Genomic DNA, 24,432 nt, shown 5'->3' with positions numbered 1-24,432 from the left:
CCGTAGGCGACAGCGGCCACTAAGTGTCGCCAGCAATCCACCAGCCGGTTCACCACCATCATCCACCAACCAGCTCGGCTGTGTGCGTGGTGAGTTCCCTTGAACACTGTATCTTCGGGCGCCAACCGTTTTCTCCATTCAACCATTTCGGCCCATCAAAACCTCACAAACTTCAAAGTCAGTCCTTGAGCCGTCTCCTCTATTCTTCGCATCTCTCCAGATCCCAGTTCAATTTTTGACGCCACCAGGCCTTAGCATTCCTTACGCTTTCTCTCTCTTCTGATTGCTATGCATATTGTGTTCGCATGTCGCTCATTACTCACAATCCGTCGCCTTTCCCTCCTTCACCTTCCGACCCTTCGACAAAACCTACCCAGATAAAATTCTTTCGCCCTGCTCAGATGGCTCTTTTTGCCCAACTTGCAGTATATCCTCCTCTGGCACAAGTAACGGTGGTTTCTCCTACTCGAGGAAAAGTAAGTCGTGGCTTTTTCATGCCATGTCCTTTCGCAAGGCGTTTCCCCCAACTGTCATCCCACCTTTACGAGATAGCCCTGCGCATGATGACGTCTTGCTGGCTCCCCGTCTGTCTCGTGTCCTGTTGACCCAAACCATAGTTCAACTTCACAGTCGTACTCGAATCCTCGACATCATTACCAGAAAGGCCCTGGGAAGTATCAATATGGTACGACCATGGCAGCTATTCCGGTTCCAGATCTTCCTGGCAGGCTCTCGATCTGAACTTAGTCGATCATACTCCAGCCGTCCTTCATGACGACAGGCAACGCTCCAACTATCGTTATACCTTTTCCGGTGACCTCGACAGTCCCTATGTCTCGCCAGATAAGACCTACAAGGGCCGGAGAGTACCGTTCACCATTCGCTATCGGATAGATCCTAATAGTGAGTGGTCATGGGTATACCACAACTTTGGCATCAAGGACGGCGAACTTGTCTTACAGCCTCCCATCGACCCTAACTTTCTCGGAGCCTACCCTGTTGACATCGGCGAAGGCTGGACTATCAGAAAGACTCCCAGCGATGCCCCTGCAGCGCGCCTTTACACGATTGAATCTGCGCACCCTATCCCCACTCCAGCAGAAGGAAATGCCAACTTCGAATCACTTGTGCTTGGTCGCGTCACTCAGGTTTGCAGATGGTTTGCCCTTGTCCGGATCTGGGAGCCCTGGTTTGCACCACGGCATGGCGACAATCAATTGCACTTGAGTGAGCCAGCTATCTTGATGTCATTTCTGCGATCGGACGGGCTCCATGTGGTTCTACTGGCCGTCAATGGTATCGATGAGGTTCTCACTCATTTCGGGTCGACCGCAAATGGAGAGATTGTCGTCCAAGCAAGAAACGACTCTGGCAGGGACCGAAAATTCAAGGTCCTGGCTGCTTCGGCCTGGAAGTTTGAAGTTGCCAACGCAGCGGTCATGTACGAGGCACGCAAGTTGGTTCGGCAGTCAACAGCATATAATCAACTGGTCGAACAACTCGACCAATTGCCGAAGAGCATCACAGCCGAATCAGTTGACTCGGATACTGTCCTCGTCAACAACAAGAATTCAACAGACGAAAGTGTAGTGACACCACAATGGCTTGAATCCTGGTACGATAGCCTAGCTTACTGCACCTGGAATTCTCTTGGTCAGGACCTTAACGCCGAAAAGATTATGGAAGGCTTAGACTCTCTTGCCAAGCATAAAATCAATATATCGACCCTCATCATTGACGACAACTGGCAATCACTCGACGGCAACCAAGGAGACACCAATCAGTTTCACCGTGGCTGGAAGGCTTTCGAAGCGAATCCTCTGGGATTTCCTGAAGGCTTGAAGTCGGCTGTCGCCAAAATCCGCGAAACACACCCCGCCATCCGTGATGTGGCTGTCTGGCATGCCCTGATGGGATATTGGGGTTGCATTTCTCCTGAAGGAGAGCTCGCGAAGAACTATAAAACCGTCGAGGTCAATTTCCGCGAAGGCACTCCCATGGCTGGTCGGAAACTCACGATTCATCCAGACGACATCCACAGACTGTATGACGACTTCTACCGTTTTCTGTCCAACGCTGGCGTTACCGGCGTGAAAACGGATGTACAATTCTCCCTAGATCTTCTTGCAGACACCAGTGATCGCCAGACGTTCACCAGCACCTATCAATCTGCTTGGACTCAAGCTCATCTACGTCACCTTACTGGCAAAGCCATTTCATGCATGTCGATGGTTCCCCAAATTCTCTACCACAGCTTTCTTCCTACTACAACACCGAGAATCATGCTTCGCAACAGTGACGACTTCTTCCCGGACGTACCTACTTCACACGCGTGGCACGTCTTCGTCAACGCTCATAATGCGCTATTCGTCCAACATCTCAATGTCCTGCCTGACTGGGACATGTTCCAATCCAGTCATCCATACAGTGGTTTTCATGCTGCTGCACGCTGCCTATCGGGCGGGCCGATCTACATCACCGATACCCCAGGCGAGCACGACGTCAATTTAATCCAGCAAATGACCGCCCTTAACCCACGAGGTCAGACCGTCATACTCCGCCCAAGCACGGTCGGCAAGACCATGGGCGTGTATGACAAATACGACGAGAGAGGCGTGCTCAAGATTGGTGTCTACGACGGTAAATCAGAAACCGGTACTGGATTGCTCGGTGTTTTCAACATTGCGGAATCCGATCTCAGCTTCATTCTGCCGATCACAAAATTCCCTGGCGTCAATGCTCCCGACTCAGGAGTTTCAGAGAAGAAATGGATCGTTCGCTCGCATTCTTCTCAACGCATCACCCAGCCAATTCATCCTTCCGACCCTATCAAGCCAGATGGCCTCCTCCAATGCACACTGCCCATCCGTGGGTATGACGTTTGGAGTGCTCTTCCTGTTCACTCTTTCAAAATACCATCTTCAGATTCAAACCTAGACGTGGCCTTGATAGGTCTGCTAGGTAAATTCACAGGTGCCTGCGCCATGGTTGAATCAAGGTTCAGCCTTGCAGAAGCCGAGTCTGATATACAAGCACAATCCGGTTCTCGCCTGAAGATACATGTTCAACTCAAAGCTTTCGGCGTCTTTGGGATCTGGTTGTCAGACGTCCAGTCGAGTTTCCGCAAGGTCGAAGATATGATGGTCATGATTCAGGGGAAGCCTATCCCTCAACATGTTGTCAGGCTGAATACCGACAATGTGCCCGAGGGAAGTGGAGTCCTCGAGATCGATGTTGAAAAAGCGTGGAACGAGATGGACCTTGATCCTGGCTGGGGTAACGAGGTCGGAGTGGATATCTTCTTGAAGTGATTTCCGGCCATCGCATGAATGATCATCATGTCGTTGAAGATCAAACGACGACTTACACCAACGCCATTCGCGCAACCGATGCCCCAGAAGCACCTGCAGCTCTTGTTGTCCTGGTTCTTTTTTCACCCAAATCTATGCGATCGATGAGACATCTCTGAAGGATGATCGATCTATACGAGGCAGCAATGCTTCCGCTCTTGACTTGTTGACAACTGGCGGTGCCTACAAGTCAATGTCTCGACCACCCCACCACAGCAGTTCGGGACTGATCATCCCGTATGTTTGCCTAGCGACTCTGGCCCCATAATGACCACGCGGATATGAAATATGAACACGATTATGAACATGAATTCTTTTGCAAAGCCCACTTGCACAGAAGAGGTGAAAAATGCACCAGCAAAACAATGCAAGTACAGAGTCTCGAAGGATATGATTCGACTCTATCAGAGCACAGCATGGGCTTTTCCAAGGGATGAAGACAGTGCGGTGATTTACTCATTTACATACGGGTTTGCTGTTTGCTCCGTCTCCTTGATACTTATGTATCTGAGACACCCCCCCAGCTGGACCAGGACTTTCCAGCCACCAAGAGAAAGGAAGCACGATGACCAGACCGGCTCGCTTCCGGTATGTGACACTAGCTGATCGCATACAAAGTGGCTTGAATTGAAGGTCTAGATTGGAAGGCTGCTGCTCTGCTGCTGCTGCCTTCTTTGGGCGAGTATGCCGGCCAGTGTGCTGGTGAGTCCCTCGCTGAGCTGCATGGGCAGATATTCGCCACCGTCCGACCGTTACTATATTCTTACCTTACTCAAACCCAAGATATCTTTTAACCCGCCTTACATAGAGATAGAGGGGGGCTCAAATCGCTGAAACGGAGTAGAACAAATAATAGATGTCCAGGACACCTTCTTCATCCCATTCTTTCTTTCTCTTGGGGCAAAAAAAGAAGGTGGATCGTCCTCCTCTCCTCTCCCCTCCTCGATCCTATCATTTCCTCTGAGAACCGTCACCCTGCCAAAGTCCCCAATGACCTGGACAGAATAGAACATTGAACAGAACTACGTTACTAGGTAGGTAAGGTAGGTCACGGTAGGTATGGGTATGTATCATGACATATGCAGAACTTCCATTCTTAGCTCTCTGCTGGCGAGGCGAGACAACGCGGGCATGAACACAATACCCCAACTCACCCGCCCGTAGACCTAGTGCATCAGGATGGGCTCCAGGTGTACGAGCAAGCGAAGGACACCGGAAGTCGGCTAAGAAAGAGGTCTCGATACTCATTGCGGCCCTCACGATGCTCATATTGTTGGGGCCTGGGTGGCATAATCCTCCATTCCGGCCGGAGGGACGGCCTCGAACTCATATGTACAGGAAGCAAGCATTCTTTCATCAGAGAAATGCAAACCGGACACATAGTCACGATCTCTCTCTCTCTCGAGCAGCAGCAGCAGCAGCAGCAAGAGCAATGACTCTGTCTACACTCGCCTTGGTATTGGAATAATCTGATCTTGCCCGCCCGTTCAAGTGACCGGCATTTCTTCCAACCACTCGAGCCTTTCTTCAAAGGGTTGTTTTGAGCCTTGTAAATAGATGGTCTAATCAGTATTCCCTCCGGAACCCGTAAAAGCAAAGTCGCAAGCATAAAAAGACGCGACAACCCCAGCGGTCATTATCTACGAGTCAACCCCTCCAATCGATCACCCTGGTTTCTCTGCTACCAGCGTGTTTGCTTATTTCGACTCATCATAAAACCCCTCTTTCTCCAGTCGTCTTCTCGCCTCTTCGAGTGCCCATGTTTGTATCCTGTCAATCACAATCGTTAGCACAATCTGGCCCTCTCCTCTCACAACAAAGCTGATGTATCATGGAAGATGGAGTGGCTCGTTACGTCCATAACGCTTATTCTTTTCGATCGCCTCCTCTTCAGTAGTAGTAGTTGCCACACTTCCATGCAACCCAACCCCGCCATAAAAAGTAAACCAAGCCACAAGCGAATGCAAAAGCGAAAAACAAGAAGGCAGGGCAACGTACGAAGTATCCTCCTTCATCGTGTACGCCGCAATGGCAACCACCCAACTCGCAACAAACACCCACGCAAGTCCTTCCCACCCTTCCTTCTCGTACTTTTCGCCCGGTCGTTGGCCCCAGAGCCACCCACCAGGAGGATCAAAGTGGTCATCATGTCCGTGACCACCGCTGCCGTGTCCGTGGTCGTCCTGAGCTGAATGTGTACTTGCAAGACGGAGGGCTGTTTGTGATGTCGCTCGTGCGGTCAATGGTGTTCGAGCTGTGGAGGACAGAATGGTCTGCGAGCTGCGCGCAGCGAGGCGGGGGAGGCGGGTGAACATGTTTGCGTTTCCTTTCTTCTTTTCCCTCGCTCTACTCACTTCTTAAGAGAGCTTGCAGTCGTATGCAGACTTTGCCGAGTCGAAGTGCGAGACGTCGAATTGAAACGCTGACGTGGGGAGAGGTGAAGGATGCAAAGGGGCCGTGATCGGTACACAGCGCAGGCTCGAGCCGTCAAGATCGTCGAGATTGTCAAGACCGGCGTCTCCGACTCTTGCTGCAGCTATTCACGGCTTCGTGCAGGTAGAAGGATGTGGGAGTGTGGCGTTCGGAGGTGTTGAATGGCAATGTGTACCTCTGACCACGGTGAAGTCGAGGTTGAGGACCAGTAATGCCAAGACCGGTTTGGGAGCCACGGAGCTTCCCCATCCATCGCAGGGATTGGAGCAATGGGCATCTGAGCAATGGACATCGTTTACGGCTACACGGGCTCGACGGCAAACTGTCCTCCCTTCCATTTACTTGTCCACGTTAACCTCCAAAAAGACATCTACCGTCGTGGAAACCTTGAAATAACAATCTTTATATGGAATGCCACAGCGACCCCTACCATTGTGTGCATGAGATATCCGCTGCTCAATCACGGCATCACCGACTGCATAGACGCATAACAATAACCACCCCAGTCCAATGCACGGCAACTACACACCAATCAACTTGGGGTCCGGATCACATTCAGATCGCATGCTAGGAATCTAGTCTTCGTTGCTTTCGCTTTGTGTGCAGGGCCGTATCTTGAATCTCGTGTACGGAAAGAGAAAATGAAGACAGGCGATCCTCCCAACATCTGCTTTCGCGCTGGAAAGCCCAATTTTCCCACCTTCGAACTCCTCCATGCGAATCGTCAAAACATCGACAAATGCCATGCCAGGTCATTGGACTCGTTTCGACTATTACAAGGCCCAATTTCTCTTCCTTTTGGTACTCTTTTCCAAGGTCCGCCAATGCCCAAGCCGCAAGAAAATGCTGCAAATGGAGTAACGCCTTCCGAGGCATCGCTCTCGATCATTCCCGAGGGCTTTTGTTTCATAAACGCCGTTCCGTCATACTGTACAATGCTGCACAAGGAAAAAAAAGGGAGAAATCGCCTTCAGTTGGCCTCCACAACTTTGGTAAAACTTAGAGGTGAGGAAAGTTCGTGATCAGGGGCGCTGCCGGCTCCGTCAAGATAGCTGTTGGCACTTCTACTCTTTGGTAGACTAGGTTTTTTGAAACCTGGACTGGGTGATGCATCGGGAGGATCAAAAATCTGACGAAACATCGGATCTTGGAATTTTAGAGCCGGCTTTTCGGGGCTGACAGACACTCCTTCGGCTTTTCGAACAATCTCTTTCAATGCACGGGTGATGACTCCAGCTCTTACCACGAGATCTTTCAGATCTTGCGTGTCGAATGGCAACTTCTCCCGACTTTGTTGTGCTGGTGAGGATTCAATTCCGTTCCGACTTTGGTGAATGGTCTGCAGGAAGTTCTTAGTCTGCAAACTCTCACCACGAGGTCGTCCATAGGGAGGTGTGCCAGGACTGGAGATTGAACGTCGATTAATTGTTCGTCCCAGTTCTATCTTCCCACCCTCGTCCTCCACGCGTTTCTGAGGTGGAGTCTCGTCCCCAAAAATATCTGATGACACTGGGGAAGACGGTCGTGGTGCATTATCTTCATCCTCGTTCAGCGTTGCCAAGTCGATGATACTCACTGCATCTTCCCATAGTTGTCTCGAATGGCTCCTGACCAGACCTAGATCGATGCCTCTAACTCGCAATCTCTTCAATTCTTCCACCAGGAGCATGAATTCTCTGACCTGACCAAATTGGATGTGCACGCTCTGCTGACGGTCCATGATCGACTGGGGAACCCGGACACTGCTGCGAAGAGACTCTCGATTCTTCGCTCTGTCATCGCTAGGGGCCTCGACAATCTCTTGGGTTTCCTCTCCGTCGTCGAATTCGAAGTCGTCACTCCATTCTTCGCTGACAGGCTTATTTCCGAGAGCCCAGGTACCAAATTTGGAAGCAGACGATGGTAGATCAGCCTCAGTCAGACTGTCTCGGTTGACTGGAACACTTTGACTTCGAAGGTGCATGGCTGCATTACTTTTCCGTCCAGAAGCCCGACTACGAGCAAGGTTGTTGCCATGCTTGCCATGTACAGTCTTCGGTCTCGGACTAACCCCATCAGATTGGTCACTTCCTAGCTTTTGGTGCTCAGACCAGTCGAAGATTGATGATCGTTTGGTTGATTGTTGCTCATCGAAGTCATGGTCGAGTGCTTGATCAAAACAAACCTGCAGCTGGCCCGAGAGCAGAGAGCTTCTTAGTTCAAGCTTGTTATCATCAGATTTCGGTGACCACTCGATATCCTCTTCGTCGACATCCATCATTTGAGGCAATTCTGGCTCCTCATGACGAGCGCGAGGAAAAGAGCCTATTGAGGGAGGGGACGAATTCAAAATGGGGCCGTTTCGCTTTGACTTTTTGGGTACTGGTGTTGAAACAGAATCCTCCGTCTCAGCCAAGGGATCCTTTACCGGAGTGGATGCCTGGTCCGGGGTGACGCCTTTCGTCGTCTCATGACCGTGGATTCCTGAAATACCTATGCCTAGGTTCTTGTTGTGCTCCATTCCTTCCCTCGGATTCGAGGGCAACTCCTCCAATGTAGCTTTCTGCATCAGATACTCAATGCCAGCAGTCTGGTCTGGCTGTCGATCCACCGGCATCTCGTCAAATATCGTCTCGATTTTGGGTTGACGAAAACCAGAGTGGCTGCTTGCTGTAGCTCGAGTGGCCAATGAATCGTAGGCAGTGTCGCTGTGAAAGTCCATAGAGTCATCATCCGTGAAGACCCGGGTGTCATTGTCAGAGCTTGCTGTCGTCGGGTCCGAGGGAGCAACAGACATTCTTTTGGGGACGCTAAAGCGGTGCTGTGAAGGTCCGTAAGAAGGAGGACTAGAAGTGAACTGTGGGGTGCCAACGGGCAACTCGACTTCAAAGCCAGAAATGTTAGACGCGGGGGACAAGCCAGGAAACCCTGACGGCGGGACAATACTCCCATAGGCTTCATGCTTGCTGACTCGAACTATTGGATCAGTAAAATGCCTCTGTGATAACCCCCGCCTCATCGAAGCCAGCGGGCGACGCATTTTATGCCGTCGTGTGCCGGATGGCACGACGGGATCCGAGAAGGGTACTGGTCGATCATCTTCGAGGTCTTCAGTCTCTCGAGGTGTTACAGAGTTACCCATCAGAAGGGTAGGAGGGTGTTGAGGCGCCGAGACAGTCCGGACGTACGACTCCCGTTGTCCGCCTGAGGAGTATCTCTTTCGTGCGTACCCAGAGTCAAAGAAAGGTCTCCATGCTGGTGCTTGAGATACGTATCTCGATGATTCCGCCTCCAGTACGGATTCCGTGGTCAGCGGTCGAGTGTACGGTGGTCCGGATAAAGTGGCAGACCTTTGGTGACTGGTAGCGGGCCGCCTTAGCAAGGCAGGAGGAGTTTCACGATCGGAATGTAACATTCGTCTGGATGACGAACGTTTGACCAGTTTGTTAGGTTGGTCGAGGTCATTGAAGGAAGGTCGTGAAGCCTGTGGGGACTCGTCTAGCCGTGAAGAAGAAGAGGCAGGGCTGCCAGGCTTCCCGCGTGACATGCTCGATATTCGTCTCAGCCATGATGAACCCGATCTGCCATCCTTTCGCTCTGTAGAAGAATCTCTGTCTGACGTCCAAGGTCTAAGTATCCCATGTCTGCTGACTGAACTCTCACGAGAGTTTGCTCCCGTACTTTCGGTGGCGGACGGGGCATTGGCATGAAAGGTTTTTCTTCGTAGTAGGGATGCTGACAACCGACGTTCAATTCGTTCGGACAGCGCAGGAGGAGTTTGAGAAGGCTGGCTTGTCTGTGGACGTGGGGGATATGGAATTTCGGGAGAGATTGGTGACCGTGGAGCAGCACTCGAGCCAGGAGCCTTCCTCTTGCCCGGCTTTATGAGATATGATTCTCCATCACTCATGCCCAGAGCCAGGCCAGCAGCTGCAATACCGACAGTACCAACAGCACATAGCTAAGATTGAAGTCAGTTCAGTCTATGTCAGACGTAGAAGGCAGAAGAGTCTCTGTACCGTGGCAACGTGCTCTTGGTTGTGTTCCATTATGTTTGAAAGGCCGTATGCCCGCTAGGCGACGCAGCCCAGATGTTCTGGTTGCCGTTGGGACGGTACCTCCTCATGGCGGGTTGACCATCAGTTGCAGGGATTCCGAGAGAGTGAGCAGCGGGCTTGTCGAGTGTCGAGGAGGCTCTAGAAGGCTTGTGAATGCAAGGGGGGTGTTATTTCCCGAATAGACGCGGGTGAGGAAAGGGAGACGCGACAGGTAGGCCGGCGAACGGATGGAGGGGAGGGCCAGGAAGTGTCCTGCAAAAAGACTAAGGCTCAAGACATGCACAACGAAAACAGTGGACACAAGGGAAGGGATAGAGTCGAGAAAGAATATGTCTCTGGGGACGGAGACGAGTTTCAACAAGAGGAGGAATCTCAGCTCGAGTTCAGTTGTATGGCTGCAGGTGAAAGAGTGGAGAGCGAGAGGAGCGGCCGCAACAACAAGCGCAGGCAGTTTGACTGGCAGGGCGGCCTTGGCCCATATTATGATTGATTGATTGAATCATCTACTTAGATGGCATGCTAGAAACTCATCTATCCACTCCCACATCCACACACGGCAGATGCCTGCTCATCAGTGTGAAGCAAGTCCTGTCTTATTAGTCCTCTTCTGTGCATGTCAGTCGCAGCCACGCCCGCCGGGTAACTATTTGGGAGTCCTGTCAGAATATCAACCGGCATTTTCAGCCTGGAGCAGATCCGACCCCCAGCCCTCGACTTCATGCACACTGCACAGGGCAAGACAACAATAATGTGACATGATGGACAACAAAGTCTAAAGAAATGGCGTCTTCCTGCGTCGTCTCCATGTTCTGTCATCCTCATGACCAGTCCCACCAAGTATCTAGACAGTAGCGGCGGCACTGGGACTATACTATTCACTGCGGGCTGCCGCTTCACAAATCATTCATCGGCGAGATACAGGTACTGTGACCACAATGCTACTTTTGCTCTGGAGCACTGTCTCCCCAGCGCCAACTCAATCAGGCGTGGTACCACCCTGGACCATATCAGACGTCCCAATGTCTCGAGGGAACCTACATGAATCAACCGTCCAAGGTAAAATCCTCTCCCATTCGACAAACTAAGGTAAGCGGCTGGAAGAGCATTGCAGTAGACTGCGCAGACATTGTCCACAACAGCTGGCTGTCGCCTATTTATCGTTGCAGGTAGAGGATCATCGAACCACTCGAGCCGATCATGATATAATTCATGGAGTTATGGAAATATCTTCCTTGAGAATGAGTCGTGATTCCTGGCAAACTGCCGTTTTGTACATCAAAGGCGAGCCGTCGACCGGGTTGTACCTCGTAAAGTTAGAGAACGTCTCGGGCGGGAAACAAGGGACTGTGCAGGGCTCTGTGACGGGTTTCCGGAGAACAGGCGGCCCATTCGAAAGCAAAACAACCAGCATTATCCCAGTCCATCATTCCTTCCGGCATGGCTCGTGTGTGTATTTTGAGAAAGTCAAGAACGATCGACCCTCCGGTATGACCGATGGAACTACTGTATGCCCCGCCAAATTTCTGTCCTCCATGACTCAATGCATGCATTAGAGCTCCTCGCCATGGACCGAAAAGCAAAACTTGCCAGAGCTGAAGAACGCCAACGATGGAGTCAGATCCGAGGTAGAGCGAAAACGACGCTGGAGCCGCAGTAGCGAGGGAGCAGCACATGAAACGCGAAGATAAACTTGGAATAAACACGACTGGGGTGTACGTAAACGGCCGGTCAATCGGATAACAAAGTTGAATGGTGGATGCGGCAAGCATTGTTGTTGTGGAATCAGACAACCCACACTTGCCCACAGGCGTTGTGTCTCACGCTCTTCCTCTGCCCGCTTACGGAAACGGCCAAACAACGGAAAACATGTCGGTCTGTTTGTAGTCGATTATTGCTCGATACGTTGAAAGCCGAGCAGGGCCAGTGGGGACGCGAAAAGTTCGTTTGATCTGGTGCAAGCCGAATGGCTGTCAATTCTGGAGCTGGCTGCTGGAGTAGACTCTCGTCTAAAAGCCGAGCTAATCATGAGGTGGAGGACGCATGTTCGTAAACAGGGCACAGCAAGCGCCACGATGCGCTGGGGTTTGGGATGACGGAAGGCTCCAACATGGGCAGCTTTGATACGCCCAAAGTCAGATCTCGCGTCGATGTCGCGTGTTGCGTGTGCGTGGATCTAGGCCGAACTGGTGGTCCGGTCTGATAGTGGTCGTCTGTCGCTTCGAGCACCTCATAATTTCTGATAAATGCCTGAATGATAGGTAACAACCAGAATCTGGAGCCCTCAGGTCACACATACATCACACACATCCAGCCCAAGGCAAAGTAACACTTGCCCAACCCAGCACCGGATCTTCTGGAAGATGATGGCCGGTGATCGAACGTTTTCTCGTGTAACGTGGTGCATTGGCAGGGGCACGCGCTCAAGGTTCAGAGTTGTGCAAGATGTGGGATTCTGACTCCGACGACCTGCCAGTAGCCAGAGTGGCGGTGCCCAGCTGATACCCAATCACCAAAGCCCATGGCCATCTCACGGGCATAGATACGTTATTTCTCATCCAGCATACGCAAGGATCCTAGAGTTCGAGCCAGCTAGGGCTTATCGACATCCCCGCACATTACGGGTTGGCAAGCTAGCGGCATTACAGGATCGATACCAGTATTACCAATCATACCATAGTACAGACGATGCTCACAACGCCTTGCACAGGCGACCACCAAAGACTAGATGCGGGGTTGTCGACCTGAAGTTACGCCTTCTTCCCAAGAGGCGGGAAGAACAAACAGGACAGGCCTCGCTTGGAGACAAACTTGCCACTGACACTTTCAAAGCTCGGATCTGTCATGGTCACCGAGTATGCAGTCCGTAACCAGCAAATAACTGCATATATAATGTATGGTATATAAGCTTGTGCGAGGCGGGCAACCTTCTCCGGAACGGACCTGGGTGTCCAAACTCTGTTGGGTGACTGTTGTCTCACCGATATAGGCCCACGTGCGAACTTGGACGAATTGAAGCCTCAGGCATGTGCTGTTGTGATGTCGTCAAGATGCAAAGTGAAGCGAAGGAAGCAACAAGATGGGGACGCCAGCCCAATGTCCTTCAACTTGATCCTGGTTTTGTTTTTCGATGCTCCCGGTCGACAGTCAGACTGGGGAAGCGTTGGCAGGTCCCAAACGCAGCAGCAGCTGTCAACAGCGGCATCTGCAGTCTTTCCGGATCGTCCGCGCTGTTCTAGTGCGTATTTCAAGCGAGGCCTTTCCCTGGAATTCCTGCATCCATGCCCGCCCTGGTAGGAACGTGGGGAGTTGCCGTACGCAGGATGGTCTGGTAGGTGGCTGACTCGCTTCTCTGACTGTAGGCGGTCCAGATCCTGTATCAGGCAGGCCATTACTGCACAGGTGAGATCCTGACACGTTGGCCAGTGTATGCAACATCAAAGTTGCTGTATGGCTGGCCGTCGACGCGCCACGGGAAGCTTGAGGCAGATCGGAGAAGGTCTCAGGAAGACCCATGAAGACCAAGGCGAGTCACAGGAATACTATGGAACACATCTAATGCACTAGTCCAAGTATGGTTAGACTGCCCAGACTGCAAGACATGAAACTTAGCCGGCTTTTTTGCAACTTCATCTGAGTAGCGAGACGGTCCAATTGCACAACATCTTAACGGTTCTACGAGTCTGAGGTTCTGGAACTCGGCTTCTACACGGGTTATCAGAGGTCTAGTACCCTATCTCACAACAGGAGCTGCCAGCTGGTTTGCTCTCCTGGGACAGGTGGTGGGAAAGGTTTCGTGGGCTGGTAGCATCGCCACACCGAATCCTTACAACTTTACCCTGCGGCAAAAGTCCTTCATCTGAAGCGCCGCCTCAATACCCTGTCTAGTCTGGTTTCTATCTTGCTAGACGGTCGAAAACTGCGCTCTCAACCGAATTCAGCAGTTGGCTCTTCTCAGGCCACCTCGGCTCGAATTACCTCCACTCCGCAATGGAGGCCGAAATCCAAGCTCAGATACCCAACATCGACCACGTCCTTTCCGATTACTCTGTAGTAAGTGAACACCCTGTCCAACGTTTCAACCCCAAGAGATCGTCTGTCTATAGAGAGGGGCAGATTTTGTTACAGGTACAGTCGTTGAAGGAGCGAATTCCGCACTAACACTTTCATTAGGGGTATCTCAACCATGCATCGAAGCTCTTTTTCTCCGAGGATGATCCTACTGCACAGTCTCCGCTGGCTGAGGCTCTTGAAACCATCACTGAACTGCTGGTCTCAGCCTCAGGCAATTTCTCCGAACAGAATCAAGCTGCTATTCGGAATTTAATTCAAAAATTCATTGCTAGGCTAGGAGATGCCAATGGAGTCGACCCCGAGCGGCGGCAGATGCCTTTCGCTGCCAAAAAGCTCGACCAGACCATTCAAGTCAGCTCACAGCGGAACATTTCTTCTACTTTAGGCTTGACTAGTGGTGGCATCGACCTGGAAGCTGCCAATGCTCGCAAGGTGGAGTCCAAGGTGGACAAGAAGAAACTCGAGAAGGCCGAGCGGAAGATTCGAGCAAAGCAAGACAAGAAGACCATGAAAAACGTTGAATATGAAGCGTCTCGGTTGCTTGAGCAACCGGACAGCACTCAGTCCTACGAAGAGTTTTTCATGGCTGTCAATCCTCTCCAACTTGGAGGCGATTCGCAGTCGAAGAGCAAAGATATCAAGGTCGATGGAATTGATGTTTCTATAGGTGGCAAGCGCATCCTGACGGACACCTCGCTGACACTCGCCTACGGCAGACGGTACGGTCTGGTAGGTCAAAACGGTATCGGTAAATCTACGCTTCTTCGTGCTTTGAGTCGGCGTGAGATCGCCATCCCAACTCACATCTCGATCCTTCATGTTGAGCAAGAGATCATGGGAGATGACACACCTGCTCTTCAGGCAGTCCTAGATGCTGACGTGTGGCGGAAACATTTATTGGCTGAGCAAGACAAGATCACCAAACAGCTTGCTGCTCTTGAGGCGGAAAGATCGACACTGGCTGACACATCCAAAGATGCTGCTCGGCTCGATAAAGAAAAGGACGGTCTTGACACGACGCTCGGAGATATCCAAGCTAAGCTCAGCGAGATGGAATCTGATAAAGCCGAACCAAGAGCAGCTAGCATTTTAGCTGGTTTGGGATTTTCCCCAGAACGTCAACAATACGCAACCAAGACTTTCTCTGGTGGTTGGCGCATGAGATTGGCTCTGGCTCGAGCACTGTTTTGCGAGCCGGATCTGTTGTTACTCGACGAACCGTCCAACATGTTGGATGTGCCGTCCATCACCTTCTTGGCCAATTACTTGCAGACCTACCCTAGCACTATCCTGGTCGTCTCTCACGATCGAGCATTCCTGAATGAGGTGGCGACGGATATTATTCACCAGCATTCTGAGAGATTAGACTACTATAAAGGCGCCAACTTCGATTCGTTTTACGCCACTAAGGAGGAACGAAGAAAGAACGCCAAACGCGAATATGAGAATCAAATGGCACAGCGGGCTCATTTGCAGGCATTCATCGATAAATTCCGATATAACGCTGCCAAGTCATCAGAGGCACAGTCCCGTATCAAGAAACTGGAACGGATGCCGGTGCTTGAGCCTCCTGAGGCAGAATATCAAGTTCACTTCAAGTTTCCGGACGTGGAGAAACTGTCGCCTCCGATTATCCAGATGACACATGTCTCTTTTGGCTACACCAAGGATAAACCGCTTCTTCATGGCGTTGACCTGGACGTCCAGCTCGATTCGCGAATTGGTATAGTGGGGCCGAACGGTGCAGGCAAGACGACGGTCCTCAAACTCTTGACGGGACAACTGCAACCTACGACTGGGCTTATATCACAAAATCCCCGGCTTCGTATTGGATATTTTGCGCAGCATCATGTAGATGCTTTAGACATGAATACCTCTGCAGTGGGATTTATGCAGAAGACTTATCCAGGCAAGACAGATGAAGAATACCGCCGCCACCTGGGAGCCTTTGGTATCACAGGTATGACGGGTCTACAGAAGCTTGACCTACTGTCTGGTGGTCAGAAATCTCGGGTTGCATTTGCTTGTTTGTCATTGACCAACCCGCATATCCTGGTCCTTGATGAACCGTCCAATCATTTGGATATTGAGGCCATGGATGCCCTTTCCTCTGCCTTGCGGCAGTTTCAAGGAGGAGTCTTGATGGTCAGTCACGATGTCACGATGCTACAGAATGTGTGCACCAGTCTGTGGGTATGCGACAAAGGCACAGTGGAGAAATTCCCTGGCGATGTCAATGCATACAAGAAGAAGATTACTGCGCAAGCAAATGAGGCTGGAGTTGTCCAAGCCCATTGAGACGGTCTTGATAGAGCCTAGCTACCTAGGTACCTAGGTCGTGAAGCATACTCGTCCATGTGCAGCACAAGCCTTCACAGGACTTGAGCTTCTCCCAATGATGATTTTTCCATGGACATAATGACGCGTCCATTCGGCTGTGCAAGTCCAAGGCCCCCAGTCATTGTGATAAGATCCTTCTTTGCTGTTTTGTGACATGCTCGATGAACTGGGTTGGTTAATGGATGTTTTGTAGCGTGAATGTTCGGAGTCTGTGACACGGCGACATTTGTGCCCGGAGGAACTCCGGAGCTTCTCCCCTTGTTTTGGCGCAGTTTGAGAAGTGCAGGAAGTGACAGAAATGAGATCATCGAGATCATTGTTTGTGTGCTCAATGCCTTGGCCAGAAGGTCCTTGCCGTCAGTATATATGATGACTCTTCCCGCTTTATTTCCTGCTATGTGTCGCTGTAGAGCCTCTTGTCGTATGGGCTCCCACAGCTTTTCTTTGACACGCCCTCCTTAGATCGATAACCGTCTAGCTCGTCACCGATCACAGACATGAAGACACCGTTCATTCACCTCACGACGGCGCTCGCCCTCCTACCTTCGCTGTCGCATGCTCAGTCCTCCTCCAGCTGTGGGCCAGCACCTTCCGGCGCCATCAAGCCTTCAGTTGCTTCAGGATTTCATGTGCAAGTTGTGGCGACCGGACTGTCAAAACCTCGTGGTATCCTTCTTGACAACGCTGGAAATTTGCTGGTGGTGGAACAAGGAAGAGGCGTTGTTTCAGCCCACACAGTGGACGAGAACAATGGTTGTGTAACAGTTGGAACGTCTTCTGATGTGACGCCCAGCTTGAATGTACGTGCGGCGCCAGTCAGCAAAGCTCCATGATTGCTCACGTGTTTTAGCTTAACCACGGCATCGAGTTGTCGAACGATGGCAGAATTTTGTATGCGTCCTCTGCTGAAGAGGTCTATTCTTGGAGCTACGATGATTCGGCCAGGACGGTGTCGAACCGAGCGACCATCGTGGCAAACATGACCACCAACGACCATACTACAAGAACATTGATGCTGTCTCAGAAGGCTCCGGGCATGCTTGTGGTCACAAGGGGCAGTACCTCCAACATTGACTTCGATGCTGCCAGTCTGAGTTCTGGTCATTCCCAAGTCAAGGCCTTCAACCTGAACAACCTTACAGGAGTGTATGACTTCGATGCCGACGGCCTGCGTCTAGGATGGGGCTTGAGGAATGATGTTGGAGTTGCAGAGCATCCGGGCAGTGGAGGTATCTATACTGTGGAGAATTCGGCAGACCAATTGACAAGAATGGGTGTTGATATCCACGAGGACAATCCAGCAGAAGAGATGAACTTCCTGGGATACCTCAATGGCAAGGCATATGCACCACAAGGAGGCAACTTTGGCTATCCATGGTGTTTCTCTGCATGGGGCGTCTCTGACCTTCCCGACAATGGCAACTTGACTGTGGGAAGTCAATATGCAATCGATGCTTCTCCTGCTTCCAACAACCAGAATCGAACAGATGCTTATTGCGCTCAGCAACTACCGGCCCGCCTGGTCTTTCAGGCACATATGGCACCTCTCGACATCAAATTCAACAACAGCGGTACAGAGGCCTGGGTCAGCTTCCACGGTAGTTGGGATCGCACTCAACCGGTCGGGTATAAAGTGTCAGTAGTTGCATTCAAGCAGAATGGGGAACCCGTGGATGTCCTTCAGAGCCAGACCGCAGCCCGCGATGTCTTTGCCAACCAGGATAATTCGAAATGTCCTGACGACTGCTTTCGTCCTGCTGGAATGGTAATTGACTCCCAGGGACGAATATATGTCTCGTCAGATGCTTCGGGCGAGGTGTATCTGGTGTCGAAATCCTCGGGAGCCACTATTCCAGGACCATCGCCATCAGCAACAGCGAGTGGCACTGCAAATGGCATGGGACCGCCGTTGTCCTCAGGTGCTGGCATTCTTTCATACCTGTTGGCTCTTGTGGCCCTGGTTCTATGATTTTGAACAACGATGGCACCTACCGACCTGACGAACACATTCATCTGGCCTATTTTGAACCATTGCGAAGGCGCCGGTTGTTTTACTCCCGGGCACAGAGGAGAGCACAGAGATTTTATACCTTGATATATGGCAGATGCATGGCCGGGTGATATTCACTGCATGTCACTGGTGGAACCTGAGGCCGGAAACCGATCTGTGGTGCACTGAATGGAATTTGTACCCAAACAGACATACACATTTCTTGATCGTTGTCGTGCACTTCCCAACTGTTTTGCAGACTGTTCTGCCGCACCTCGGTTTTGCGTTGGTACTTGGTCCTTTCCCCTGTTTTCGGTGTCGGCAAATGCAAATCCCGAGCTTGGTCGAGATGTATCGGAGTCCAAATGCATTCGATGCCTGTTCTGATCTCGACTCAGATCTCTCTGACCCACCAACAGATCTCGACAACGTCATGGCTTCGTCTCTCAAGGGAGGACTCAAGCACCTGGACCTTGGTGGTTCAATTGGTCACAAGCGAGAGATCATCTCACTTATTTCTGACGACGAAGACTCCGGGACTGATCCGAGCGACGAGAAACCGCTGGCCAAAAAGCAACGCCTTAATTTCCAGCTTTCCAGCAAATTTGAGGAGATGCCCACTGAAGTGAGTTATCTACGCTCCTCCAACAACATACACTGACTCCTGCAGGTCCTCAATCAAATTGTCTCGAATCTTCCCGATGATAAAGACCTCTACGCGCTTGTTCGCACTTGCGCCACCTTTAAAAACGCCCTCAAACCTGCAAACTCCGCGATCTGGAGAGAAAGATTCCTGCTCAGGTGGGATCATCCCTTTGTGGCCAAAAACGAGCAGTTTGAGGCTGCGTATCGAGAGCGTGGTTGCATACTACGTCTATTCGTCCCCTTCAATGATGAAAAAGACGAACGACTACTTTTCCAGTTGGAGCATCTCACATTCATGGTCTTGGGTAAGCAACTCAGTCACCTCAATCCATCTACAGTCTCAATCTAATCCCCGCCAGAAACTTTCAATCAGCCGAATAAATACCTCCTCGCACCTCTCACATCCCTCAATCTGAGCGCTTTTGAGTCGCCGCAGGATTCACCATGGATGCTGACCTTCTTATCGTGCTCATTTTTTCCAAAGACACTGAAGAAGGGTCGTGAAAAGTATGGCCAGCCACATCCTCTCTTCGACGCCTTACAGCTTGTCCTGTCCCACCTCGTGTTGTCACCAGCTTCCCCAATGGCTCTGGCCGTCAAGTCTGCAAGAGACGATTACAACCTGGTCGTGGTCTACAACTGGGACCGACCCTTCGCAACACTCTACCGTCGACTTCCCAAAAAAGAGTCTCCACGACCTCGACGGATAAAGTTTCCTAACCTGAGGCCACGCAACCCCAAAGCGAGTTACCCAGAATTCGAGCTTGACACACATGCCCTACTCCACATCCGAGGCTTCTGGCGTCGGCATCTTATTGGCGGTTCTCTGCGGGCAAACAACCATGAACAGAAGAACAGCCTGGATGAACACACGTACGCTGGAATGGCAAATGATCTGTGCGACGCAGGGATTACTGCCCGGAAGTGGGACCATATGCTCAAAGACAGGCTGCCAGCCATCGCAGAAGAGTGGTATGGACACTATAGTTCTGTGCATCCGTGGCCGAAAAAGAGACAAAACTTGGAAGAAGTCCAAAGCGATGCTGAAGATTGGAGCTCAGCTCATCCCATGGTAAGCAATCTCTTCGCAATTCTTCCCTTGCTTTCTACTAACACGTTTTTATTAGAAACTCGACATTTTGATCAGTGAACAAAACAAGTTAATGAACTGGCCTCCACTATTCCAGGACATTCCTGCTTTTAGGGACACCGTTCCAGAAGGGTTGGAATCCTGTGTCACTTTCCGGGGCATTGCTCCGTTTGTTGAATTGCACGAGATGCAACGTCAGGGGTCCTCGAGGCCGGGTGCAACCCTAACAGTTCTGAGTCTTCCAAAGTATCACCCATATATGGCCCTGCGAGTCCGTGGTGTCATTCACCCGATCGAGAGCCAGCCACGGCCAGATCAGATTACCGAGCCCAATGCCACCATCCCGGGATGGAGTAGGATTGTCATGGTCATGTACAAACCCACTGCGGAATACCTACTTGATGTCCTCGAATACAAGGAGGGGAACTATGGTGGCAATTTTGGAACGACTCTGACAAATCAAATGATCCAGATCGGCCAAGTACAGCCTGGACAGCAAGCACCAGCTCTCGACCCCGAGGAGATTGAAAGAGTGAGGAAGGAACAACTCAAGCAAAAGTTGTTAGGCAACCCGATCTACCGAAATTCCACTTCAATGGACAAGTTTGTCATCGCAGAGCTGGAAGAAAAGTACAGCATCAGTGAGCATCTTCAGTGGGAAGATATGGAATATGCCTATGCGTATGAAGGTGTCCTTCTACCTGGCGGAAAGATCATGATGGGTAGATGGTGGAGATGTGGACTAAATGGTGAGGGTTCGCCTGGCATGGAAGTGGATGAAGATGGGCAGACTCTGGAAGATGAGACCCCAGATGACGACGGAGATGGAAGTGGTGCTATGGATGTGGACGATGATGGGAATGGTGGTGTTTCGGGCTCGCAGGGTGCCTCTCAAACCGGAGCTAAGGCGAAGGGAAAGGCAAACGCAAACGCAACCGTGAAGCGTCATCACAAGTTGGAGAGAGGACCGTTTGTGTTCTGGTGCTGAGTTCGACAGATCAGAACCGTCAAAATGGTTGCAGTGTCTATTGGTTACATTGGAGCGAAGAGCGCTTGACAACTTGGAGACAAGAACAGGTACGGGTGCTTCGTAAACCGAGGCGCGATTCAAGCTGAAAGGCTCAGTCGATCAGAGTCAATGGCTGGGGACACGAGAAGGGTCGTGTCTGAAGTGATCAGTCACTACCTTAAGGTGGTCAGATAGCACAGCGCTGAGTGACAGACACAAGAATACTGTATGAACGAATTTATCAAAATTTATTCCAGCTTCGGTGATTTCGCTCCCTTTCGCCTGAGTTCCAGTATGGCACTCAGTTTGGCTACGATTGGGATCCTACGGTTGGTGCCCCGGCGCCTGAAAGACGACGAAATATATTGCCTAAAGCGGTAGTCTATATTCCCGATTAGGCAGGTATTTCGATTTTCATCACCCAACACCGAGGACTCAGTCAAAATTTCGCAAGTGGAGCTAATGAGAAATGAGGACGCTACGCCGAGCTGAACTCTCTCTCTCTCAGCACGTTTTCACTTTCACCACCACTTGATCTTCATTTTTTGTCCTTCCTGCCCATTTTTGGGCGACGGGATGGGCTGCTAACAAGATACCTGACCTCAGGCACATGGACATTGTGCGTATGCCTTACAACACCACCTCTTCGTGTCCATCGAGTTCCTGACGCAGGCAGGTGTGGGTGTGGTTATAGTTTCGATCTGATGATTGGTAGAAAGAGGAGAGTCGGGTCTTGCAAGGTCAATACGAGTTGCCTCATCCCCATCTCCGTTTCCAAGAGTGATCGGTAGTCCTCCGTTCAATAGTTGCACTGCACGTTTCGCCAGGGCGCTCGTGTAGCATTTCCATGCAGTCATGACCGTCTTTCGGGATCGAAAGCTTCGACTCGGAAGCCTCGAATGTGGCCAAAACCCTTAGCGAGAGACAGCAGCCAGAGCCGAAGCCTCCTCGTCATTATTACTTCCACTTCCCCATTGTCCAGCGGCCCCTGTCGGCAGCAGTGTCGAAGTCGGTTCCACTACCTAAGTAAACCGTCTCGCCAGGCTTGGATTCTCATCGACATTCTCGAAATCGCTCGTTGATATGATCTTCTCGATACTGCTCGTACCGTCTCCACCGCCCACGGCAAGCTCCGAGGTCTTCATCTGTGGACTCTGATCCGGGTACCAGCGGCCGCCTGGGTGCACGTCGTCGACCTGCCGCTGCGGCTGCATCGCGACGGGTGGGTATACGTCGTCCTCGAAGCCGTAGTTCGTGTAAGGCGAGTTGCGGCCGATGTTGGCGGGTGCGTAGACCGCGTCCATGTCGGGAAATTCAAAGTGCGATGATTGCTCTTGCTGTGGTTGGGAGGACGAGGACGGTTCTTGTTGTTGGTATTGGTTTTGGTGTTGGTGTTGTAGCTCGGCTCGAATTCCGTCGAGGTATTCGGGCTGGGTGGTCGCCGCGGCGCCTGTGGATACATCATGAAGATCGTTGTTTTGAACTTCCACTTCCCTGTCGCGAATGCGGCGCATCAGATCGAGGAATTGCGAGTTTTGGAATTTCGTGCTCGTCTCGGAGTTCACGCTTCTGAGTAATTGTCCGGCCGTGCGGGCGAGTTCGTCGGCGTCACGAGAATCTTGGTCGGCGGTGCGTTCGGATTGTTCCCGGTACTCGATGGCATCGGAGCCGATTTTCATTGTGGTTGTTGTTTGCTCAAATGTAGTTGAGGACTCGATTGTTTCTGAGACGTCGGTCATCTGGCCTAGCTGGTCCATCTCTTGCGCATGGGCAATCGCTTCTTGAAAAGCCGCGTCGAAATCAACATCAGACATTTGAACTTTCTGTTCCATGGACATTTGCGGCTGTTGCTGCTGTTGCTGTTGAAACCCACCATCTTGATACATTCCACTGCCGTTGGACTGGTATGTGGGGGAAGAGTAATTCAGATATGGCATGTTGGTGTTCATGTTAAACTGCGGCTGGTCTTGCGCGACTTGCTTCCCCTGCGCCACTGGCGAGCTTACGCCGGAGCGCTGTCGCATAAATTCGTTTTGCCATCCTCCTATGGTAGACCTGATGAGTGGTGCTTCGGTGCGGAACTGGCCTGCGGGCATGGGCTGATCGTGGAGGTTCAGGCGCTGGAAGTCGGCGGCCCATCCTCCCGGTACGACGGTCGGTTGGGGCGAGAACGTAGCAGCGCGGGTGTTTGCGAATTCAGGCTGTTGAAATTGGAGGGGACTGGGCGCTGCATTTTCGAAAGCGTAGAAGTCGGCGTCGAGTGCGCCTACTCTTGGGTCGGCGGTGCGGAAGCCCTGAAGACGGTGTTAGTAGTTGTCCGACTCACCCGGGTATAGGGAGAGTGCGGCATACCTGGCCAGGAGACTGTCTGGAGCTGACTAGTCGGTCTTGCTGAAGTGTGCGATCGACTTGCGTGTGCTTTTGAAGGTTCTGGAGTGGATTGGAGGGGCCACAGAGAGCATCGGCCATGGCTGGAGATTGTGACGGTGAACCAGCTTGATAGCAAAGGGTGTAAACTTGGGCGGAGATCGAGATAGGAAATATCACATCCACGGATTCTAGTAGAGAACGAGAGCGCAGGCGAGGCAGGGTGATGAACAGTCAAGTTTTGTGGATGATGAACAATAAAACGTGGGGGGCGTAAAGATATCGAGGATATCTTTGTAGATGCATTAATTAACAGTCGATGTGGGTGATGCCGAGGTCTGGGGGAAATTATTAAGCCGAGATCTGCCTACGGTGGCAGTGCGAGGGACAAGGCTGTAGTAAAGATGGCAAAGTCCCGGTAATCTCTCTACCACGTATACTAGTACCTGTGACTGGGATTTGACTGAATCGTCCCATACCTACAACCTACTTATGTATGTATTGACCCTTCTACGGTCGAGATCCCTTTGTCCCGTCTGCCTTGATGTCGCTCCCGATCTTAGCTAGCAATCTCTCAGCCTCGTGCCACTCTCCAGCTGGAAATATCCGGCTTGCCATAGAGCCTTCCTCTAGATCCTGTCTGCGCATGCCTCGTTGCCCCTCTTCGAATTGTGCACCTCTCTGCTCACAGCCATCAAACCTCGTTGCTCAATCGCTTGCTCCAACGAACAAGGAAGGACCTTCGCACCATTATGACGGGTACTCAGCCAACGAGACGGGGCTGAGCAGAAATGCTGATGCTGTAATACCGGACAAGTCGCCTTTGGAGTGCTTCGCGGATTAGAACGGTCATGATCGGACACTGTCTTCGCACGAAGACGATTCAAGTACGTACCTTGATAAACGCAGAAAGTCTGCTAGTTTGCCAGCTGCAACCGGGTGGGCGCTATCGTCGTGACCTTTAGACCTGGACCTGGTCAGGATCCCTAAGACATAGTCCTTGAGATTGTTCTGTTTGGTGGCTTCGGTTAAGAGGAGACAAGAACAGAGTCCGATGGCGGTTGATGGTAGATCGTCCGGACCTGAAGTAGATTGGATGA

At 51.4% G+C, this 24,432-nt stretch overlaps 8 protein-coding genes across 8 annotated transcripts; 4 read left to right on the top strand and 4 right to left on the bottom strand.

Moving 5' to 3' along the window:
• Positions 1-154: 154 nt before the first annotated feature.
• PV05_09528 (uncharacterized protein) lies at positions 155-4,215 on the top strand. The gene is made up of 2 exons (XM_013455870.1): positions 155-476; positions 618-4,215. The coding sequence occupies exons 1-2, from the start codon at positions 306-308 to the stop codon at positions 3,309-3,311; spliced, it is 2,865 nt and encodes a 954-aa protein (XP_013311324.1). The 5' UTR covers positions 155-305; the 3' UTR covers positions 3,312-4,215.
• Positions 4,216-4,570: 355 nt separating this feature from the next.
• PV05_09527 (uncharacterized protein) lies at positions 4,571-5,949 on the bottom strand. The gene is made up of 2 exons (XM_013455869.1): positions 5,349-5,949; positions 4,571-5,120 (listed from the first exon to the last, which is right to left on the bottom strand). The coding sequence occupies exons 1-2, from the start codon at positions 5,663-5,665 to the stop codon at positions 5,048-5,050; spliced, it is 390 nt and encodes a 129-aa protein (XP_013311323.1). The 5' UTR covers positions 5,666-5,949; the 3' UTR covers positions 4,571-5,047.
• A 246-nt stretch (positions 5,950-6,195) lies between these two features.
• Positions 6,196-10,255, bottom strand: PV05_09526 (uncharacterized protein). Its single transcript, XM_013455868.1, has 2 exons — positions 9,782-10,255; positions 6,196-9,723 (listed from the first exon to the last, which is right to left on the bottom strand). Exons 1-2 carry the CDS (start codon positions 9,809-9,811, stop codon positions 6,754-6,756), a joined length of 3,000 nt encoding a protein of 999 aa, XP_013311322.1. The 5' UTR covers positions 9,812-10,255; the 3' UTR covers positions 6,196-6,753.
• A 2,209-nt stretch (positions 10,256-12,464) lies between these two features.
• PV05_09525 (uncharacterized protein) lies at positions 12,465-13,300 on the bottom strand. Its single transcript, XM_013455867.1, has one exon. It carries the CDS (start codon positions 13,207-13,209, stop codon positions 12,838-12,840), a length of 372 nt encoding a protein of 123 aa, XP_013311321.1. The 5' UTR covers positions 13,210-13,300; the 3' UTR covers positions 12,465-12,837.
• A 168-nt stretch (positions 13,301-13,468) lies between these two features.
• Positions 13,469-16,332, top strand: PV05_09524 (uncharacterized protein). The gene is made up of 2 exons (XM_013455866.1): positions 13,469-13,870; positions 13,991-16,332. The coding sequence occupies exons 1-2, from the start codon at positions 13,808-13,810 to the stop codon at positions 16,187-16,189; spliced, it is 2,262 nt and encodes a 753-aa protein (XP_013311320.1). The 5' UTR covers positions 13,469-13,807; the 3' UTR covers positions 16,190-16,332.
• Positions 16,333-16,728: 396 nt separating this feature from the next.
• On the top strand, positions 16,729-18,200 carry PV05_09523 (uncharacterized protein; the record flags this gene model as incomplete). Its single annotated transcript, XM_013455865.1, has 2 exons — positions 16,729-17,031; positions 17,082-18,200. The coding sequence occupies 2 exons, from the start codon at positions 16,729-16,731 to the stop codon at positions 18,198-18,200; spliced, it is 1,422 nt and encodes a 473-aa protein (XP_013311319.1).
• A 136-nt stretch (positions 18,201-18,336) lies between these two features.
• On the top strand, positions 18,337-20,944 carry PV05_09522 (uncharacterized protein; the record flags this gene model as incomplete). The annotated part of the gene is made up of 4 exons (XM_013455864.1): positions 18,337-18,846; positions 18,892-19,171; positions 19,226-19,938; positions 19,994-20,944. The coding sequence occupies 4 exons, from the start codon at positions 18,337-18,339 to the stop codon at positions 20,942-20,944; spliced, it is 2,454 nt and encodes an 817-aa protein (XP_013311318.1).
• Positions 20,945-21,194: 250 nt separating this feature from the next.
• Positions 21,195-23,596, bottom strand: PV05_09521 (uncharacterized protein). Its single transcript, XM_013455863.1, has 2 exons — positions 23,318-23,596; positions 21,195-23,259 (listed from the first exon to the last, which is right to left on the bottom strand). Exons 1-2 carry the CDS (start codon positions 23,432-23,434, stop codon positions 21,988-21,990), a joined length of 1,389 nt encoding a protein of 462 aa, XP_013311317.1. The 5' UTR covers positions 23,435-23,596; the 3' UTR covers positions 21,195-21,987.
• Positions 23,597-24,432: the final 836 nt, after the last annotated feature.

This window comes from Exophiala xenobiotica (genome assembly GCF_000835505.1).
Source record: "Exophiala xenobiotica strain CBS 118157 unplaced genomic scaffold supercont1.6, whole genome shotgun sequence".
NCBI lineage: Eukaryota > Fungi > Ascomycota > Eurotiomycetes > Chaetothyriales > Herpotrichiellaceae > Exophiala > Exophiala xenobiotica.
The sequence above is the reverse complement of the archived record's forward strand: the minus strand, read 5'-3'. Positions and strand labels throughout refer to the sequence as shown.

What these genes read in the sequence shown, in the direction of transcription:
- PV05_09525 (XM_013455867.1), bottom strand. Translation starts at nt 13,209, where the DNA reads ATGGCCTGCCTGATACAGGATCTGGACCGCCTACAGTCAGAGAAGCGA.
- PV05_09527 (XM_013455869.1), bottom strand. Translation starts at nt 5,665, where the DNA reads ATGTTCACCCGCCTCCCCCGCCTCGCTGCGCGCAGCTCGCAGACCATT. An exon ending in ACGATGAAGGAGGATACTTC is followed by an intron (nt 5,121 to 5,348) that starts GTACGTTGCCCT and finishes TGTGATTGACAG; the next exon opens with GATACAAACATGGGCACTCG.
- PV05_09524 (XM_013455866.1), top strand. Translation starts at nt 13,808, where the DNA reads ATGGAGGCCGAAATCCAAGCTCAGATACCCAACATCGACCACGTCCTT. An exon ending in TCCTTTCCGATTACTCTGTA is followed by an intron (nt 13,871 to 13,990) that starts GTAAGTGAACAC and finishes CACTTTCATTAG; the next exon opens with GGGTATCTCAACCATGCATC.
- PV05_09526 (XM_013455868.1), bottom strand. Translation starts at nt 9,811, where the DNA reads ATGGAACACAACCAAGAGCACGTTGCCACG. An exon ending in ACCAAGAGCACGTTGCCACG is followed by an intron (nt 9,724 to 9,781) that starts GTACAGAGACTC and finishes CTTCAATCTTAG; the next exon opens with CTATGTGCTGTTGGTACTGT.
- PV05_09521 (XM_013455863.1), bottom strand. Translation starts at nt 23,434, where the DNA reads ATGGCCGATGCTCTCTGTGGCCCCTCCAATCCACTCCAGAACCTTCAA. An exon ending in CCAGACAGTCTCCTGGCCAG is followed by an intron (nt 23,260 to 23,317) that starts GTATGCCGCACT and finishes CACCGTCTTCAG; the next exon opens with GGCTTCCGCACCGCCGACCC.
- PV05_09528 (XM_013455870.1), top strand. Translation starts at nt 306, where the DNA reads ATGTCGCTCATTACTCACAATCCGTCGCCTTTCCCTCCTTCACCTTCC. An exon ending in TTTCTCCTACTCGAGGAAAA is followed by an intron (nt 477 to 617) that starts GTAAGTCGTGGC and finishes CCCAAACCATAG; the next exon opens with TTCAACTTCACAGTCGTACT.